This window comes from Contarinia nasturtii, unplaced genomic scaffold (assembly GCF_009176525.2).
Source record: "Contarinia nasturtii isolate CC-2019 unplaced genomic scaffold, AAFC_CNas_1.1 Cnas_scaffold_1699, whole genome shotgun sequence".
In the NCBI taxonomy this organism is placed as follows: domain Eukaryota; kingdom Metazoa; phylum Arthropoda; class Insecta; order Diptera; family Cecidomyiidae; genus Contarinia; species Contarinia nasturtii.
This window is the reverse complement of record NW_022199032.1, coordinates 949,705-972,290: the sequence shown is the minus strand read 5'-3', so window position 1 is coordinate 972,290 and position 22,586 is coordinate 949,705. Positions and strand designations below refer to the sequence as shown.

At 31.7% G+C, this 22,586-nt stretch overlaps 1 protein-coding gene across 7 annotated transcripts in view; it reads right to left on the bottom strand.

Annotated features, from left to right (window-relative positions):
• LOC116346937 (potassium voltage-gated channel protein Shab) overlaps positions 1-22,586 on the bottom strand; it is a 75,896-nt gene that overhangs the window by 16,745 nt on the left and 36,565 nt on the right. For 5 of the 7 annotated variants that reach the window (XM_031777253.1, XM_031777260.1, XM_031777258.1 and 2 more), the window contains exons 3-8: positions 20,038-20,434; positions 19,181-19,371; positions 18,886-19,042; positions 18,237-18,774; positions 9,095-9,814; positions 8,751-8,898 (exon numbers count right to left, since the gene is read on the bottom strand). In XM_031777253.1, coding sequence (XP_031633113.1) covers positions 8,751-8,898; positions 9,095-9,814; positions 18,237-18,774; positions 18,886-19,042; positions 19,181-19,361 — 1,744 coding nt within the window. In that variant the 5' untranslated portion in view covers positions 19,362-19,371; positions 20,038-20,434. The remainder of the gene's footprint in view (positions 1-8,750; positions 8,899-9,094; positions 9,815-18,236; positions 18,775-18,885; positions 19,043-19,180; positions 19,372-20,037; positions 20,435-22,586) is intronic. The other 2 variants (XM_031777257.1, XM_031777259.1) reach the window with 1 other exon arrangement.

The window sequence follows — 22,586 nt, the reverse complement described above, 5'->3', positions numbered from 1 at the left end:
TGTTTTTTTTTTTTATACAAATGTCACACTGACAAACTGGCTTCTGTTTTCTTCTTATAAATGTATTTTTATTATATTCACTTGTATACTTTGCGAGTACTATTACAGTGTCTGATACGAAAAACTTAATACACGTCTACTCGATTTTACAATGGCAGCGTTAAAATGTTCAGCAGAATAGCACGGTTTTCTTTGTTAATCATAAAGTAATTGAAAAAGAGTAGCCGTTGAGCTTAATATATATGTATATGTTACGAATTTGATCATAGCTAATATGTTTTTTTGTTGTTGTATAGATTGGTGTTTTTCATCATTTTACTCATTTTACTAATTAATAAATCATCTATATAATTTAAACTGCATGAAGTGATTAATTTTTGTATTTCAATATTATAATAATTAAATTTAGATTTTTTTTTTTAGATTTTTATGTTGAGCTTGTCACATTTTAATTTGTCGTTTAATTCATGACATGGACTAGTTGTATACAGAGAGCGAATAAAATTGAGTGTTGTTGTGAGTAAGCAGAATGTCATTACATATAACATATAGAATGTTATGTATAATGGAGCATTTTGTAAAATGTAAACGGCACATTGTAGTTGATATATTTTTTTTATTTTTATGTTTATTTTCATTTTGGAGCGAATCACGAATAGTAGCAGTAGTAGGAGTAGTAGTAGTAGTGGGTCAAGTATCGTTAGCATCGTTATCGATTAAAAATTCTTTATTGATTTCGCTTATTCGAGACGATAATAGACGTCTTCGTGATGTGAGCGGTGTTCGCATATCGAGTGTGTCGGGCAGCGTTTTAATTAGAGAAGTGGACGGTGTATCGATACCATCAATCTCGCTTTTGTCACCTGTTGGAATTATAGATTGTGTGGAAAAGAAGGGTGTGTTTAAGAAGAAACATTCGACAGCATTTCGTTGCATTTTATGTTTTTTTTTTTATCTTTTATTATTATCATTTTTGATTTTAGGATTATTATTATTATTATTTGGTGGAGGTTGTTGTTATTAAAAAGTTTCTTTTTTTAATATTCTACTTAGTCATTAATTATTTATTCGATTATTTATTAGATTAAAAACTATAACCTTTTCCCCCCTTTGTACTACATAATATAGATACATATTACATATTAAAGGTGTACTTGGTTTCTAACTGTTTTGTGTTTTGGTTAAAATCTTTTGCTCGGTTTCATACTAAAATGATTAATTTCATCTAATTAATTTGTTTTGCTAGTAGTTAACATTTTGTTGACGTCTACACTAAATGACGACGTCAACTCTATTAAATAATGGCATATCTAGAAATGGGATCGGCTTGTTTTACTTTGTATGCATTTGAATGAGTAAGTTAGTAATTATTAAAGTGCTCTATCTAGATATTGGTGTTTTAATCGAATGAATGTTAATAATTGGTACTAGATTTTAGTATGCGAGATGAGCGAATCCAATGTTAAAACTATTCGGCAATCATATCATCTACATTTCAAATTCAAACATCATTTCGTTAACGAGTTGCTCAATCGTTGAATTATCTTTTGCTGAGATTTTGCTTTCTCTTGCAATTTTAACAATATTTAAAGTTTTAATTACATTATTCGAATGATATTTGAATATCAAAACAGAAAATTTAACTTAAGGAAAGAAAATGCATTACGGTGATTTGTTTTGGCAATGTTAAATTATAAATGTTCGATTTTGTTCTCAAGAAAATTAACCATTTATGAATTGTTTTTTCAGCGATTAGGATACTATGCTAAAGTTGCATTCTGGACGCATTTGAAGCGCATAAATATGAATGGAAGAATACGTTCCATGTATGTCAAATGAGATACAACCTCCATAAGCTTCAAGAGCGCTTTAAGATTTACTATTTAGTAAATTTGACAAAAGAGAAGAATGAATACATCGTTTTAAAGATGGCTTTTAAGGTAGTAAAGATTGGTGTCATATGGATGACAAAATCCTCTGAAGTCAGTAAACAGCGCACAAACTATTGTAAAATTCAAAGTTGTTAAATTCAAAGTTCATGAAGCTCTTTGAGCATGGTTTCTTGGTGTAGCCGAAATTTGTAGAAAAAATGGACTCCTCAATCTTTAATGTGTGCGTGCCCCATGAGAACATGCTTTTCAGTTAAATGGCAATATGAGAAAAATGTGAAACGGCACAATGGAAAAGAATGAGCTTGACCCAAGGAACGCATTACGATTTACTGAAATGATATCGAATAGACATTTTGATGTAAAAAATATATAGCAGAATGTGAATTTCGCTAGTGCATTGTGTGAGAGTTGTATCTGATGCGAGTTTCCTTTTCTCGTTTCATTTGATTAAAAATTTCCACCAACGTTCTCTCCCTCTCTCTGATTTGTGTTCGCATAGGTTAAAATTTAATACAGTAGTATGTATAACATTTGGCTTGGGATTATAATGCACGTGACGTAATGTTTAATTTATTGCATAGCATTCAAATGCTAAACATGCACATTTCTCAACCATGTGAACGTGTATCTGAAATTTGTAACAGTTAAATCGCATTTTTTATGAAGAACCTTATACTTTTCTAGTTTTGTATTGCCGCTCATACATACTAAACTCAAACAAATCAACCGGAAATAGCGAGAGCGAGAGACAGATAGAAAGAGAAAATGCAACATAAATGTTTATTTGGATGACAATCTACTGAAAAACATACACTCGTATATTACCAGAAGTGTCAAGGTAATTGTCAAACCATTGTTTCCGCATAGTATGGTCACTTATATTGAGTATGCTGCAATTAAACAACAATTCTAATGTATAAATTTTACAGAATTTTCCCATCTCTCCATAGTCCATCTTTATGTCAAGAGCAAATAATATGGTAGAAAAAATATACTTCTTATTGTTTGTTATAGCGCTTCTTTACTTAGATGTATATAAAACTGTGAGGGAGAAATTCATTCATAACTTAGTTTTGTTTGTGTTTTAATTGAATTTATCAATGCCTTTGTTTGAATATTGAAGTAGAAATTGAATTTTTTTTTTGTAAATTTTTCTCACTCGATGTAATGCAAATGTCTTCGTCAATCGTCGACATATAACATGAAAGTGGAAAGTCTATTGTTCCAATAAATTATCGCGGATGGCAAATTGTGTTGAGGTAGAAAAGTTAAAACTATGTACTGTGTATTTTCACATTGGATATTCGGATTTCGAGCAATTTATTATTAAACTCTCAGACATATTCAACTCACATGTAAATAGACAGTACCAAATTATTAAATAAATGTACTTGTTAAAAGCTTTCTTTAAACTCTGATTATTTCTTCCAGACGTTTGTAAATTTCTCGCGTGTTTCTCATCGATTTTTTTTTATTAGAACTGTTCTTCTTTTGTGTATTTTTTTTTATTTCATTTTCATAATTCGATTGTGTGTATATGTGTGTGTATGTGTGCTTGTGCGTGTGCGCAAAGTGTGTTAATTGATTGTGTATTGCGTGAACATGGAATTTTTCGTTATAATCTATGTATACCAATGATGATTAATTTCTTCCTAGCTTTTGTATCAAAAAAGACTCTATTATATACGCTGTGTGTGTTTGTTAATATAAATAATAGTACGTATGGATGCCCAATCTATTGCAAAAAAAACAAACACTCAACTATTTAGAATAAATCGTATCGTGCAGATACTCCAAACGAATTATACAAAACCGCTGAATTTATATCACCGTACGAACATTTGGAAGTGAATACCAAATGTATTGTAGCTCAATTCCACCTTCCGTTCAGCTACCGTCAGGTCGGATTCGAATTTTTTTGCCATGGGATTTAATTTTGAGTGGCTTTTAACTACATTGGGCCTCAAATGTTGCGGTCGATGGATGTAAACAAAAGGTTATATTTGTCGCATTGTGAAAAATGTGCATTTTCTGTTGTGATTCTGGTTCGAGCACAATAAATTATTCCATTGTGATGCAAGTTTGCGGAAGGATTTTTTGCATACAACATAGATTCTGCAATTCAAGTCATTCTAATATCAAACAAACATAGTTTTCATGACCTAGTATTTTCTTCAACAGCTTATTGTCTATGGGCTTAACAAGTTTATTTAAAGATTCAAACAACTATATATGTGTAGCTAAGAAGGAAAGTGAACCTAAAAGTACGGAGGTTTTCGATTGTATTTTTTTTCGGCTGTTTGAAGACATCATTTTTTCTTATCCGTCTGCATATATTGAGACGCAGATCCATATGATGATTTAAAATCATTGATTTACAAAATCAGAAATATATGAAAAATGGACAAAACTATCGACAATACGATATCCTTTGATTGAGGATAAATTCCATGTGGCTTACGTATGAATGGCACTGAAAATGGTCCACATAAAATTGTAGAACCTACCCAGTAAAATAATAATTCGTTGTATTTTTTTTTCGCACCGTAAAAAGGTGCAATTAACGGCAATGATTTGAGGAATAAGAAAACATAATTTCGTTTCGAGCCAATATGATTCGATATCTATTTCACGTATTAGAGACTTTTTAGTAAAATACACATTTTCCACCTTAATTTTTTTTCCTACGTTATTATTATCAGCTAGAATTATCAACTAAATGAATAATTTATCGTATAATATACTACTAATGGACGTATAGTGCTGCTATGTGTATGCATGTACATATAACAATGCTTGTATGCAAGTAAACTAGTTATTTAAGATAAAATTATATTTGTGTTTGTGTTTGGAGTGAAATTAATTATTTTTTTTTTGTTTGAAAGAAAATTTTACTTATCGCTCAGTCGAAAACTTTTAATACTACTAATTATACAATACTTGAGGCACAGTAAATATAGTTTATCATAAAACTTATTTTTTTTTTGCCTAAAAAAGAACAAACACACAGTAAATATTAATTACGACTACCACATTTCATTGTGAAAAAGTATGTTTACTCTAATGAAAAAACAATTTGAAAAGGATCTTAAAAACGACTTGAAAAACAAATTGAGATAATATTTAAATATATTCAGAGCCTGTTTGAGCTCTTTCAGTGCACAGAGCTAACTTTTGTGCTTGGAAGTTCTGTTCGTTTCAAGATGCTCTTATGATTTTCTGGAACTACTTTTACCAAAGCTTTTTCTTATTTATTTATCGTTAACGATATTTGCATTTAATTGCCTCTGCTCGGACAGGCCCCGAATCTAGGGGAGAGTCTTTCTATTGCTATCTTTTTCCCTAGTAAAACGCATATAACGTGTACATATTTGACATGACCTAATTGGTTCTAATGTTTCCTAGGTTTCGAGTTTGTGTGTCTACCCCCCTAGCCCTGAATATACGTATATTATTTGTGTATTAATCTCAATGTGAAATTTGAGTGTTAAACGCTTTCCTATTCAATAAAATCTAGATTAATATATGTTTTTTAACATTTTATAAGTAGTAACAACGAAATATATTTTTCATCTATACAGCGACATCAATAATACGGTCCCCGTTCTGTGAAAGTCATCTCACAAACTTCCAAAAAAGAAAGTTGCGCTATCTCTTAACAATTAACAGAGATTTTATACTATTCCTTTTTAAAATCTATTATTTTATTCAAATGTAATTCAACTGTTGTCATAACTTTATCTTATGAGCGATTTTAATTATTCGGTGTCAACAAATATATTTTATGTGTGTGTGTTTCTGTTTTATTTTTTCGTTGTTGTATGTTCACGCAAGAGGTTTGTTTTTCGGTTTGTTTGTTCTGTACGAAAACGCGGTATAGAGCTTGTACGTGCATGAGTGTATGTGTGCTTGTGTGCTTGTGTGCTTGTGTTCAGGCGCATGTGTGTATATGTTGTGTATTTGTCTGTGGTTTTGCAAGTGCTTGTGCATTTTGGAATGTTTTGCAAAATTTTGTGTGCAAGTCAAAGTGTGTGCTCTGTGTCATTGGACTTAATTCAATGTTCTATTCTGATTAGGTATCCTCTTCTTCGTCTGGAAGAGATATTCAATCAAGGAGAAAGAGAAGAAAAATAAATTAACAATTGCAGTTTTTAGGACCTCACGTAAAAATAAAAATTATTTGACTCTTTCTGTGTATCTGCTAGAATTTCGAATTTTATTTTTCATACGTGAGAGTATATTTAATATTTAACACGATTTTTTTGGGCAAAATAAAAGTTAGTTTCACGAACGTAAACATCTTTTCTGTACAATTCCAATTCAACGTTATTTACATTTGCAACGAATGAACAAAAAAAAACACGAAACAATGAAATGCAATTGAAGTAAAATATGGCTGACAACATTTCGAATTTCCATACATTACATGAAGCCAAGAAAGACAGAGGGTGTTAGGAAAAGATTGAGTGTAAAGATAGGAATTAATGTCTCGAAGATAGAAATAAATGTTGTACCGAAAGTAAAACGGAAAAATTCATTGAATTATGTGATTCTCGTCTAGTATTTAGTTGGAAGGCACATAATGTAGGGAAACATTTGATCCAAGGGACATTTTTTTTTTATTTTAATTTTAACTACATATGCATTATCGAGTGTGTGTGTTTGTTTATGTGTGCAAAAATAACATCACACACAAGCAAATAACATCTGCACTTCCAATGAAACACCTTTCAATCAATTTTTTAATGATGATGGAAAATGGCAGATTTTTTATTTGCACAAACAAGATGGAATTCGATAAATATGTTAATAAGTGTGTGTTTATGTGTGTGTTAATACGCATCCAGCGAATATGAGTTTTTTTTTTACAAAAAAAGGACAACGGACAGAGAACGGAAAAAATAGAATAATAGATAAGAGAACTAGGTGATGGAAGTATTGTTTTTGTAAAATAACTGAACATTTTTTACACGAATTTTTATGTAAAGGGTATTTCTTATTGCTTCTAAACTTCGTTCGTGTGATTGACCTTGTACAATAAATAAATAAAATGATGCGCTTGAATTTGTTCTTTTTTTAATCTTTCTCTAACATTTTCAACAAAAACATTTTGTTAGATAATTATAGGTTCATTGAAAATGTTAAGCATCCATGCATTGCTTGTTTGACCCATTGACTACTTTGTGTTGTACCAACGAGAAAATCATCTTGAGGTAGCCTACCAGCACGGTGAAATTGTAACGCATTTACAATGTGTTTAAATAATGTCTGCATGAGGTTCAGTGATGGTTTTTTTTCTATCTGAATAGCGCTAGCTATTCGCAGCGTCTGTACAGCATTGCTGCCCAAATGCTGAATCGAATTGGTTGCCGCACGCGTTTTTTACCACACAACATATTGTCATATAGTCTAAGTAACCAGTGAGCTCACAGAGTATGATACACTAATACCATAGTCAGTATACAAACGCATGTCGAACAGAGAAAGAACGTGAACGTATATGCTCTGTGCGGTACAAACGAAGTGTGTTGCGCGTGCGGCAACCGCTACGATTCAGCATCTGGGCAGCAATGCTGTACAGACGCTGCGAATAGCTAGCGCTATTCAGATAGGAAAAAACCATCACTGATAATGTTTGAATGATAGACCTTAGATATGCATACGTAAGCTTACAATACCATAATGAAATTAATTTTGAAGGAGTGCTTTCAGGCTTATAGTGTAAGCATACAAAAGAACGGAGACTTCTCATTGGGAGATAAATAGAAAAACAAAAAAGTCCCGAAGAAGTAGTACAGCAAGAAAATCAATTGGAATTATGATATCGTTAACTGACACAAAAGTTTCTAACTGGTGTCACCGTTTGATTACCGCATAAGGGTGACAATTGTGGGAATTAACCGGCAATGTAACATCCAATTCGTGTAGAAAATGTATCAAATCATGTACAAAAACAATTATTCCGAACTAGAATTCACAGACGGAACGGACGAAAAAGACAGAAAGTGTTTTCTTGTGTTGCAGGCATTTTGAAACAAACCATAGCTTTCACACGGAGAAAAGCTAAACAAATATGCTATATGTATTGTGCTAAAATTATATTCGACACATCAATTGTTTATCAGAAAGCGTAGACAAAAGTTTACCAACAACGTACAACAAACAGAAAATCCAGCCGTCCACGACCGGTATAGATAAGCAGCAAGTATGCATAGTTTCCCAAGCTTTAATAAAGCGAATGCTTGCTTCTTATCTACACAGTTCACAGAGTTTCATGAAAACCAAACATATAAAAAAAAACAATAAGGGGACAATTCATGCATATCTTACGATGTGATTGGCTTTGAAAACTTAACTATTTCATTACACGGCAAATTTTCATTTCTGAAACTAATACAAATTAAATACGAAGTGACTTCACGACCTAACAACTTTTCAAACAATTTAATTTAACATAAACAATGAAATTTTTTTCCAGCTGTCATTCATTCTGACAAGCATTACAAATATCTCGTTGTTACGCTCGATGAAATAATTCTTATTGGTCGATGATTTATGATGGAAAAAAATTTCAGGGTTCATATGCTTTTTGTCTCGTTGTTAAAACACACTTTAAACATGCGAAAACAAATTGAAATTCACCAGACCAATCTGCAGTTTTACCAACCGACACACAATTCATGAGTTAAACGGAAAACTGAAGATTGATTTGGCTCGAACGAATTTTTGTTTATTAATTTACAAATATTCAAATATTCCCGACACGATTTTGTCCGCAAAAATGATTGTACATATTGTTTTATGCATATAAATGTATAGAAATCGTTTTTAATTTGGCATAAAATTAAGTTGGCTTACCTGTGTCAACGATCACATCAATAAGATCCATACTTTTGGCAAAGGCATCCCGTAGATTTATATGGTGGAATGATACAATACTGCCTTCTCGTTTGGCTCGATCTAACGCCTCACGGCGTTTCAATGCTTTTTCGCGACGCATTTGATTCTATGATACAGGTGTTGATGTGATTTTTAATAAAATGTATGTTTCCAAAAAATTGTATCATTTGAAGTGTGTGTGAGTTTTTTTCAAATAAACCAAAAAATGTAACCAGTTCAAAAAAAAAAAAAAGAAATTATGAAAAAAAAAATCAATAAATCGGATTGAATGTATAAAAATTTGAATGAAAATATATCAGTACCTTATAGAACTCGGCAAAATTATTTACAATAATTGGAATGGGCAAGGCAATTACAAGTACACCACAAATACAACACACCGAACCAATTAATTTGCCCAATGGGGTAGTGGGTACAATATCTCCATACCCAACAGTTGTCATTGTGATCCCCGCCCACCAAAACGTTTCAGGGATACTTATGAATTTGGTGTTTTCCTCGTCTTTTTCAGCAAAATATGCTAATGACGAAAATATTAGAACACCCATTGCCAGAAACAACATTAACAGTCCCAATTCTTTGTACGAATTACGTAATGTAAAGCCTAATGATTGTAAGCCAGTTGAGTGACGCGCCAGCTTTAAGATTCGCAGGATACGCATGATGCGAAACACCTGCACGACCCTACGCACATCGTGAAACTGGTCCGTGGTATTTTTGTTCGTTTCCAATAAGAATAACGACACAAAATAGGGAAGAATGGCTAACAAATCAATCACGTTCAAACCACCTTTAAAGAATTTCCATTTATCTGGTGACGCCCCAAATCTTAATAAATATTCAAGTGTGAACCACGATATACAAACGGCCTCAACAATTGCCAGCTCAGGATTGTCTTGTTGTGTACCGCCTTTATGCGTACCATTACGTTGATTGTGTTCGGGTTGCAGTGCCGGTATTGTATTTAACGTTAAGGCTATTGTCGACAAAACTATGAAGAGGATTGATATCACAGCAATAATCTGGAATGTGAAGAGTTTAAGAAAAAGTCCACATTGAACCTTTAATACATTTTGTTGTTGTTGTTGGTTTTCATTTTGGGTGTTTTCATGTTTTGCTCATATTTCAATGATCTTAAAATATATATTTGATAGGTTACTGGTGTCTTTATCTTATTCGACTCAATCAGATTGTTCATTAGCTAATCAAATGTTCAAACTAAAAATGCAACAAATGAGAAACAAAAAAATATTCTTTCATGAATTTAATACAGGCACATGATTGACTTTATTTCACAATCAACTCTCTGTATTATGTACACGAAATGAACATTTTCTTCCTTCACATTTCCGATCATTTTCATCTTAACATTTGATTGTGTTGTTCTCGCTCACTCTATCACTTTGTTTCAGTAACCAGAACACAATCGATTTCTCTATGTCTGGAATTCGTTGTGTAATCGTGAATTCTCCCTTTTTCTTTTGGGCGTTCGGGTTTTTGTATTTCTTTCGGTTTTTTTTTATTTGTTTCAATTTTCATTTGACTGATCAATGTTGTTTCTGTTTCTAGTCAACAATGGATGATCGCGTTAATATAATTATTACTAAAAATAATCTAAATGTACGTGTTCGGTTTTTAGTTTTACTTATAGGAGAGAAAAAAATTTCAGACAGATAAATACGTATCAAAACTACCACTAATTGGGTTGGTCATCCCTCGATCGGAATAAAAGTTAAAATAAAACGTCTATGGAATGAAAAAAAAGGTACAGCAGAAAAAATTACATGAAACGAAATGTCGAATTATCCAAGCGTATTGTGTTCACTTCGATTTTAGATCTTCCGACACGCGTTTCTTACAATTCATTTGCATAAAAATGGGTGGTTCACGGATGCCCAAAAAAAATGAATAAAAAATGCTAATTTCGTGAAAAGTGCTTTTTATCCACACTCTTAATGTGTTTCTTTTCTATTATGTATGTGTTGTGTCTATTATAAATCCAAAAACCGGAAAAAGAGTTTGAAAAATGAAACAAAATGAAAATCAATAGCTCTCTACATAACAAAAAAACTGTATGTTAAGAAAATTCAAAAGATTTGATCGTGTGTTTGTGTTGTGTGTTGTTGAGAATATTAGCTAATTTCTGTTTTGGAATAATATTTTTTTGTGTGTTTGATTACAGATCCTTTACGAATAGATAAACCCAATAAAAATGTGTATCAATTCTGTTCTCTCTACAAATAAATTTATTGCTGTCCATTGTGTTTTTTTTTATTCATCTTAATCAATGTTGATCATTATCAAACTCAATACTACTGCGAAATTTCAATTTTGGAAATCCTATCAGTTTCGAAAAATTGAAACGTGGCCAAACAGCTATGATGTCCCGATATGTGTAATAATATTCGGCCAAGATCCGATTGTGTGTCTGTGTGTTTGTTTTTCTATTCAATTAAATACAATGTGTTGTTGTTTCATAAAATAAACAAAGAAAAAAAGAGACGCAAGATTTTTAAACGATTTGGTTCTGCATTACGGCATTTCTAATTCATTGGACATATCCAGAATGTGCTCAATATACTTTTTTCAGATTTTTTTTTTTTTTTTTTTTTCAAAAATTTATATTTTAATGTAAGAACCAAATCACTTTAAAGAATATTTGCATTTTCAGTAGACCCAGAAAAGAATTCAAAAGAAAGCAGAGTAAGAAATAAATGAAATGTCTAAATTTCTGTTTATACGTATATGCTAAAAAGAAGTTTTCCTCCAACAGCTAATAATCAAATAATGTCATTCATTACTACAACGAAGATAAATAGTTCTAAATTGACCGCAATTATATAACTCATTGTAAAACTTAAAATGATAACATCACAACTGTGATAATTGCATGCGTTGGCATAAATAGTAACAAATATGCTACATTATGCTATGGTCTTCAAATACGCACTTAACATCGCCTTCGGCATTCGATTTTCGCAATTAGTGAGTTTTGCACATTTCAATCGCTTTGAAATAATACATTATAAAGAGAATGGAAAAATATATATATAAAAAAATGCTCGCAGATTTAATAGCGCTACCGCGTGAAGATGGTTATAATATAGTCCATCATGCAATACATAATGCAATTCAATTCGGTTGATGCAATTATATAAATGATGTCAATTTCGAAATGGCCAATTAATTGAAGGTACTCAACACAGGCGTTGAGTGTAATGCGGCATCATCACTATTACACTAATGATGGTCACAGAAATATCAATTTTAAAAATGTGTTAAATAACAATGCTGTGTACATTCTTTAATGGAAAATGTGTTGTTACTCTGTTGAAAATACTGTTGAAAGTGAATTACTTAGCGAAACAGAGGCATGCTGTCACTTCATTTCATATTGCACAAAGCAGGAAATGTGATCGAATATTTGATGAATTGACAAGGAAAAATACATATTTTCTTATAAAAGAAAAAAAAACGGTATGTCGTTTGTGCTCAAAAGATATATAACGAATTTTTATTTATGAATTTTTCGTATGATTGAAATTTTTAACATTTTCGCGTGACAGACATTCATGTTATATTACATTCTGTACAAAATTTTCGATGAATTTATTATTCAATTTTGCTTTATTGACAAAGCAAACGGTATATACATGCGTGTATGTGATTTTTTTTCTTCTTCTTTATTCGTCTTTGCCTCATCATCTAGACAAATGTCAACGTGTCAAAATGTTTACATATATAGAAAAAAATATCATATTTTTCAATTTTGTTATATGTATGAATAAAGAGTTGGATGTACATTGTTTGCAACAAAAAACTCAAAAGCACAAGAACACAGGAACAAAAACAACGTAAATAACAGTGTGGACTAACTATTACAAATTACTTTACAGTGAGGAAAACTACACCTATAATTTCATGCCAGTTTAATTAGTGAAAAGCTTGTTGTATATACACAATAAATTGAAATAATAGCCATGAAAAATTCTTTTTTTCTTCAAACAGGAAAAAAGAACCAAATGACCGAGAGCGGCAGAATATATATCATTTTCCAATATCTTTATTTGTTGAGCGTTGCGCAACTGAGACTTTGAGTTGTGTTTTTGATGTCGTACGTGTGCATAAAAAATTTAATGACACAAAAGCCGTATCGGTAATTACATAACATACGGATAAGGAGTATACATTATTTATCCGCATATATATGTTGTGTGTGTATGTGTTTTCACTCCCGTCAGTGTGCGCAAACACAAATAAGATTTAATGGGTGCATGCTCTCGTGCAATTACAATTAATTGACATCTTCATGTCAATTTTGCTATTATTTTTTATCGGTAAATTAAAAAAAGAAAAGTACGTTTATTTAAAATAAAAGTTTTCTTATATATATGTACATAAAACAACAACAACAAATATTCATTATGCATCGAAACATGAAGGTGGGTTTAGGGAAATCAGTCAATAAACTTTTTAATCATTTGTTTTGTGATTGTTCGTTTCTTTTTCTTTCCTTTCATCTGTTTTTTTAGCGTGAAGTTTCAAATTTTGGTATTCTAAATGTTTCTTCTTTTTTTGTATGAAAAAAAAAAAAATATTTTGAAACTTGAATTTCTTTTTAAATTTGGTTCATATCTCATCAACAACATTTATTTCGAACGCATCAAAGTTGATGCGCCACACGAAAGAAAAAAAAAGCATTTTTTTAAAGCTATGAAACAAAACAAACAAAAATCTCTTGAACAAAACATTGACATTCGCGAAGTGCGGTTTTGTGTGGCGATATTCCGTGCAAGCCAAGCGCCCAGTATTTATTGAACATTTTTTCTTTCAACTCTGACACTTTCAACTAATCGTTAAAAAAAAAATGGAATAAGATAAGAAAAATGATGATATAGAACGAACGAAATGAGTCACAAAAAATGCTGAACAAACTTGTGGCCGCTTGTCTACGGAATAAGCGTTCTATGTTTGATTCAAACTACACTTCGTTCATAAATTATTATTCGTCGTTGCGTTAAATCTCTTGATTTGATTCTCAAAAAATTTCTGCCAAAAAAATGCGTCGTGTAATACTTGTAATTTTCATTTTTCGATTTTGGTTGGTTCGTATGTTATATATGGTGCGTACAGTCATATCGCCATGTACCAATTCCCACCGAATGTTAAAAAACAAATTTCTCTCCATAAAATTTGTTATTCAAAACGATACAATATTCACATCAACACCGTTACTTATCAACATCTTAATTTTATTATCTAAATATCAAAGAAACACCGGCATCTTCCAGTTTTTTTATTTTTGCTCATAAAGGAAATAGAAAAAAAAGAAAAAGTTTTTCACACATTAATTATGGAATGTCATTTTTTTTTTTGTAAAGATTAAATTATAAGTAATGTACTGAAATAAAAATATAAACAAAAGAGAACGGAAAAATCTATCAAATAGATTTGAAAATTGAATTGGAGATAAAATAATGCGAAAGTCTGCTTTATATTTTGAAATAATAAAAATAAACGGAAAAGAAGAAAAACAGGTACCGAAAAATCAACTGAACTAATATTATATAAATATTTTTTTTTTCGCCGCGTTAGCATCTTATAGAGTAAAAACAACATCAATTCAAAAACAACATAGAAAAACCAAAGCAATTGAAAAAATCAACACATTTTAAAAATGTATATAAATATACTCTTATAATCTAGAGAAAAATTAAAAGACGTACACAAATTATGGTAAATAAACATTTATATGACAAATGTTTGAATCAACATCTATGGTTTTCCATTGTGTTGATTATGAATTTGTCAACATTTTAAGTAGTCTATCGAAGAAAAGTGCGAATAAAATTACGCCCCTGAAATTCGAATCTGAAAAGAAACTTTTAACTTTTTCTTATGCTTTTCGTTTGGGTTGTTTTGCTTTCATTATAAGGCCCGTGATTTTAACTTTATCGAACCGTATTCAATGAAGTCATTTTCTAGAGCTTTTTCAAACCTAATGAAATGCAATTCTTTGCCTAGTTTGTTTGGATTCGTGAAAAAGCACAATATGTTCACAATTTTAAGCGTGGAGCTGATTTTATGTTGTGCTTCTGGAAGTGAGAAATTTGTTGAAATAATCAATCACATGAAAATCATTTGAATACACTTGTACTGAAATGAAGAAAGGCTTTTTCAATTGATTGTTGTTTTATTGAAAAAAAATGACGAAAAATGGATTTATTTCGTCAGTTTTTGGTATTCAATCACGATCTGAGAAAAGACTATGAATGAATGTGCGAAAATACTATATATACAAAAAATTATTTACAACGCACAACCGCAGTATCTGAGTAATGTATCTCCTTTGAGCACAGAGTTAACTTAAAGAATTTTTTATGAAGTTGGACGAAATGCAAGTGTCACTTTTTTAAGCATATACAGATTTTGCACAAAAGCTTTGATTACGGCTATATTTCGATGTAACCCAAAATTATATGTTAGTTTATTTCCACTGATAATTTATTTACATAAAAGCAAAGCACACAACTTTTGTTAACAGACTATGACAGTTATTGGAGTATAGTTTTTTAAATTTCTCTTCTCTTTATCCAACTTATTTTTCACGTGAACATTCGTTGAAAATGATCAATATTTATTCTTGAGCAATCAATGCACAGAATAAAGGAATTTAGATAAATAATCGAATCAATTGCATTATAATTGACGAAGCTATGATGTTTTAGCTAATATCTCGAGATTCGTTGATGTATAATCGTACACGAGCCGTTGACTATTTTTTTAACACATAAATTTGAATAATTTTTCGTTGGTATTCTATCTCTAAATCATAAAATGACGCTTTTACAGCAGAGATAAATTTATTAAGGTATGACGAATGTATTCGACGTAGGCCTTAACTTTGAACTTTGAATTAAATGGCCATTTAAAATGCAATGCGGTGCAGTTGAAAGGAGTGTCAAAAAAAACGCGATTCTTTTTTTCCTCTCCGTTTCATTGGTTGCTGCTAACATAATGTTAATAATAGTGTAGCGAACATTCAATGTTATACGCGGCTTACGAGCATATTTTGAATGAAATAGCATTTTAATGAGGAAGTTATTCTTAAGAAATACACACGTGAGATGAAGAGCGGTGACACTGAACGAAATTGGGCCACACCAAATAATTTTGATTTTAAAATATGAATTGACATTTTATGTTGTTTAGTTGGAGGTTTCTCGATATTTTTTGGCTTGATTGTTGAAAATGAACATCATTCATAATTTATGGTTTGATATGAACAAACCGAATCGGTCCGACAAAAACGACCATGTGAGAATAAGCATTGGTCGGTTTTCGGACACAATATTAAACGTGAACAAAATAATATTTACGTAATTGAAGCATTAAAATAAAAGAAAGACCAGAATAAAGAAAGAACACGCGCATTCGACACCAAATTTATTGAAAGGTTGATGTTTCTACTTGTGTATTTTCATGTCACTCTGAAAGTACTAAACGAAACTTCAGACCATCGAAGGGAAGTCGAATGAGGAAATATTTTAAAGAATAGTCAATTGTCAACGAACGATAGTGTTGTGGATCAAGGTGCTACGAATGGGTACATTTCGTGTTATGCACTATTTCTGTTGATTTCCAATTTGAATTGGGCTCATTATGCTGATACCAAATGTGAGTGAGAGTGCATTCAGTATTGTGTGGTATACAACGTTCTGTTAGCATTACATGTGGCGACCAAAAAATATATATTATATGGTTATTAACAACGGTTGTTCAATTCCTTGGCTGTTCTTCTTATAATATTTGTTCAACTTGGCCGACATCCAGGTGATAACCTGTTTTTGCCACCGAAAATATGCAATGGATTTGAAAGCAGCTGGAGGTTAGGATATGCTGAGCTATGGACACAGTTTTTATTTTACATTTTCATGTCACCATGATCAGTTTTGTTCGTTGCTGCTTTTTTTTATTTTATTTGTCATTTCAGCATTTGAGTACATGTAATATTATTATTCGCAACGAAGTATTAAAATTAGATTGCATTCAATTTTCTTGAGGAATAAAGATGAAGAAGAGTGACGAAAAATTATAAAGCTTTTTCATGCGCCGAGGAAAATTGAACATATACATAGACAACAATATATTACATAAGGAAAAACATTCTTTAACTTCCGTCATTTTGTTTTTGGTGTCAAAGGTCTCTCTTTCTCTCTTTCGAACATAATATCCCAATATTTCAGCCAATATGGTTTTTGGCTATGCAATATAGACAAAACTCGAACGCTCCAATCATATGATACAGTGTAAAAGAGAAGTTCAACATTTAAAAATTATGATTACGCAAAGTGTATTTTATGTTGGTGGTAATGCTTGAATGGCTTCAAAATGTTTTAATATTCAAATTTGATTCCATTAGAACGCCAAAGTCAAACGCGACAATTGAGTAAAGTTTTAGTGTGTACAGCATTGTGACGAAATGCAAATTCAATATGCTTCATTTTTCTTTTTATTTGAACTGTTTGTTGAGGCTGATGTACCGACTAAAGGCAGGTGAGAGCGCACATCCAAAAATACACATGGCAACGATTTAAAATGTTAAACGGGGCAAAAATGTTCAGAGAAACCAGCTACAGAATGGCCAACAACCGGAAAAAACATCGAAAATATATAGATGGAAGAAAGGGTGGAAATTTATATTTAGCATTCAAATTTATGATCTCAATAATTCTAAATTTTCGATGTGTGTCGCATTCAATGTGGGTGAGTGTGCCGTAGCATTTTATTTTTCCATTTTCATGGTTCATTTCTCTATTCAAATTGCATTCACAGTTGTCGGTGCTATTTATTACATGTCTTTGTTAAAAATACACTTCGTCTATTCTTTGGAAGTCTGCGAAAGAACATTCATTTGACTTTTTATGAAGGTTGGTATTTTAACGACATTTATGCACAAAAATTAGCCATTTCGTCGATAAAATCGGTAATTTAAATCTATTTCCATTGGTGTGAGTCCATTCAAGCCACTTTCAACTCGTTATTTTGAATCTCAACGTGTGTTTGAATAAAAATAAGTCAGTCATTTTATGCTTGTCTTTGCGAAAAATGTGCTTTCATTTCAGATTGTAATTACTATAATTGAAATTGATGAATGATTTCAAGAGAAAAGTTCTTTACAAAAAAATGTTTCTCATTTTTTAAACATTTCACAGAACTTGATGGTGTTTAAGTAATAAAATAATTTCAGAACACTTTTTACAGCATATATACTGTATCCAGTGTTCTTTTCATGTAGATTTCGTTGAACAAGTCTTAACTTTAAAAAGATATTGGTTAGATTTTATTTATCGGCTATTATTTTGAATCATATAAAGTTAAAAAAGAAGAAATATTGTTATGATAGATATTTAAAAAAATATAAAAGTCAAACGATTCACTCACCCTTGCCGCCAGATTAGTGTTTGGTTTTTCGAGTGTGTCCCACAAAGCCTTTTGATATTGTGAATATTTACCATCACCAAATTCTTCTTCTTCGCGTTGTCGCAAACTTTCGGCTTCTTTTCGCATTTCCTCAAACACATGCTCTTTGCGCTGATGATATTTATGTTGACAACACGATTCCAAATATAATTCATCAACGCCCCAATATTCTAAATCATCGCTAAACGCTAACACACACATTTCGTCTACCAAGTGTAATTTACCGGTACGATAAAAATTTAATATTGAACTAAAACTTTTCGGATGCCTATCAAAAAAGTATTCGTTATCAACTAGAGAATAATCGTCACATAATTCGATGATCGCTTCATGTGTTGTACATTCGCGTAATCGGCCGAGCCGTGTATGTGGTAAACGTTCTAATGTCCGCCACAATACTTCATGCCGTACACCGCCCACATTGATCGATACTCGGCGATTTGTTTGTTTTGCTTGCGCTATCATGAAGGGCTCTGGCTGTATCGATGACAACGATCTGCTATCATAAATAAAAACAAAAAAAAAAAAAAAAAAAAACAATTTTAATTATAAGCACCATTTCGAATTTGGTATACATTAAAGAAGAAGTACGCCATTGTATCCGCATTACCTGGAATGTGCTCTTTGTAATGGTGCTTGGTTGCAAATTGGAAACGAATGTTGTGGTGCATATCGTACTTCTTTTCCGGTGCCAGCAAAGGCGTTTGCAATATCGCCACTGGTTTCACCAAAATTATTGTTGGGTGCATCGTCATACTCATCATCATCTAGAATTATGCGGTTTTGTTGGAAGGAACAAACAATAATCAATATAACCAGTAAAACTATTTGATATGGTGAAAGCACATGGTGTCAACTAGAAATATATAGGTCACCACTATCTCATCAAGATGACTGATACTTACACTGATGTTGTGAATATGATCGAGCAGTAGCGCCGACGCTATTGTTTTCAGTGCCATCACCAACGTTACCGATTCCGCCAACCCAACTAGATTGTTGTACGCCATTGTTGTTCGATGACGTTGCTGATTCATCCAGTTCCCAACCCACCGCATTACGAATTCGGTCACGTTCTCCTAACATAGAGCTGTCACTGAAGAGGGCATTTTTTTAAAAATAAAAATTAGAGGGGACGAGAGACAGGCTATTAATATAACTGGCTGTTTACTGGATGGGCATATTCATAAATAGCGAACTATACATAACTTTCATAAACACTCTATGTCTCTGTTAGCTAAACTATTCAACAATTGAATTTTGTGCATTCAATGTTATCCACAAAAATGTCAAATGATGGCATTAAAAATCCCAAATTATGGCATTTATAAGATAAAATATGACAGAGAAACGAAATAACCTACTCTGACAACGTCAGCTTTTTTAAATTATTATTATTATTATTTATTGATTTTTGGGTCTACTTTGATAATCCGACTATGCAGTTTACAATATAAGATACAGTTTTTCTATAGAGTTTGATTGTAAAGTAAAATAGACATTAAAATTAAATAAATAAACAAACGTACTATGCGAATCATACGGCATAGTCTGTCATTTTAAAGAGTAAATATTTAAACAAATGCACGATTTTCGAATTGAATGAATTTGAAATATGAATTTAATAAATGTCACGTCTATCAATAAAAATCAATTAACTTTGACATTCATTTGAAATAGAAACAATAAAACAATAGCAGCTAATGGCCGGTAAAAAAGAAATGTAACATTTGGGCTTGCTATTCATTTCACCCATACTTACCGCTACATAAACCTACTCATGTCTCTCTTCAGTGGCATATAAGGATTCGTATTTCCTTAATGGCATTGTTTGCATGATTTGCAATTTAATATTGCCCGAATCAATTTTACAGTTGTTTTGTAAGCTGTTGCTTTGATTGCTTTCCCACTTATGACAATAGCAGCGTGGTATGAATGATGAATTTAATGCAATTGACAACGTTTTCGAACAAACAATTCCAAACCAAATATCTATTATCGATGTGTTCATTACGGATCCAAACAAATTTTCCATCATGGGTTTGTGGTCATCGCAAAAATATCAATCGCGGTTTTTTTAAACAAAGTGCTTGTGATGTACTCCCATATTGTTATTAGCCAGTACCTTTTCGTCGTTCCATGTTGTTCAATCGATTTTCCTGCATAAAGAAGATAAAGAGAAAAAAAATGAATTAAAAATATGATTTTCGATTACAATTTGTAATAATGATCAATTGAATTTGGATTCAAGAGTTATTGTTCTAAACTGTTGCAGTACGGAGATGATAGTGAGATGCGGTTTGTAGTAAATGGAGAATTTATTGAGTTCAGCCTTTGGTTTGACCACTCATTAAAAACTATGGACATATCACTGCATTGCATGTGCGGTTTTGGATTTAGCACGTTTCAACATTATTACAAATATAGCAATTCATAAAACCATACATCATGCTGAAATACACATGAAATAAGGTCAGACGGAGCGATTCAAATTCAATTCGTGATAATAAGAAAACACACACACACACAAAGTGAATAACCACTTTTTAACCATAAACAACTTTTTCCATGTGAAGACGATTGAAAATCAAAATTGATTTTAAACTTAAACGTAATCGATATATAAGGTTTCATTCAAACCAATTTTCCATTTTATATTGATTTCAACTCAATTTTTATTTTATGCCCACTTTTTTCTGTTGAATAGCGCTTTGAGTCCACTTTCGAATGTAATGTACAGCACGTAAAATATACGTAAGCAGCAGAATGTAAAATCGCTAAAATGAATGGCAAAACGACTGCTTTTGAAGCACATGCAAATTGAGAGCACATAACGAGAAAGACATTTATTTGTATCCGGGTTGTAAGTTTATGAATCATAAACGTATTGTTTAGAGAAAAATCGACCAATCTAAATAAGCGCTTTCAGTCCGTGGAAGTCACAAGAATAAATTTGTAAATTCAAAAAGTCAATAAGTTACTCGCTATTTTAATGTGTTGAAAAAATGTCAAAAAATTGCATGGAAAATTGGTCACTCTTCAACCATCATTCTCTGTTTGTAATGTACACAGTGACTCAAAACACGACAGACGAACTGGATTCATTCCATGATTTTTTCTATTTACTTCTTCTTTTTTCAACGAAAAAAACAACATACAAAAGACATCATGTTGTGCATACATTACATTGTGTGGCCAATACATGTTTAGAGAAGAAGCCGATGGTAGGAATTATTGGACTGATGGTTGGCTTTTCTTTTGGTTTAATGATCCATATTTTTCATTACATTCGTGACAGGGAAATATTAGGAAAATAGAAAAAAATGTTTCTTTTATCTATCGCTACAAGTTTATTTCGTTTTCTGTTGTGGCTCTTCGAACTTCACTTGTTTGTTTGTCGGTTTCATTGTTCGTTTTTATTTCGTCTTGGACACACATTCTCATTTATTTATTGATTGACAGTAAATTAAATACAACATACAGCAACCAGTCTTTCTTACGATAATTAAACAAGACAATGTAGCGCGCAAACTATTTTGACCGCTTTGTTTAGTAAAAGTCTTTTACTCAAATCATTGACAAGAAACTACTTGTTCTGCTTCATTTCATCGAAACAATGGCAAATATTTGATGAATATGTGATATAGATATTAACATTTCAACGAAACTTAAAACTATCGTGTACACGTCATTTCTTCTTGTATTTGATGTTTTTTGTACACTTTGCAAATAAATGGCGCTCAAATAAAATGCAACTCAAATTTTGAAACACCAATGTGACCGTACAAACAAGCAAATGGGCACAAACATGAAGCGAATAGCATTAATAATGATCAGTTATAGTAACGAATGTTACTTACAGCTACTGTAGCGTACTATGTATTGGTTACTATCAAACTGCTTGTATATACATTAGAACTTTGTTTGGTTCCCAGCTTTGAATCGAGCAAAGGGTTATAGGGCAATGTTGTGTTATATTTATGAATCAATTTCTATCAAATATTCACAAATCGATCATTTTATATTTTCCGTCCTACTTTTTTCCATTGATTCCATACATAAACATATATGCACAGACATTATATTAAGATATTTTTTAGCCGGCTGAATCAGTTCAGGAAGCTGTCGTCAGGCGCTGAAGTGGAGTGAAAACAAAAGAAGTGACTGTAACGATGGGAGTGCAATTTTTGTCATTTCATTTCAGCACTTGACGACAGCTACCTGAACTGATTCAGCTAGCTGAAAATATCTCAATCTAATGTCTATGCACGCAGACACAAAAAATTGGTCTATATCAAAACATATGTGTGG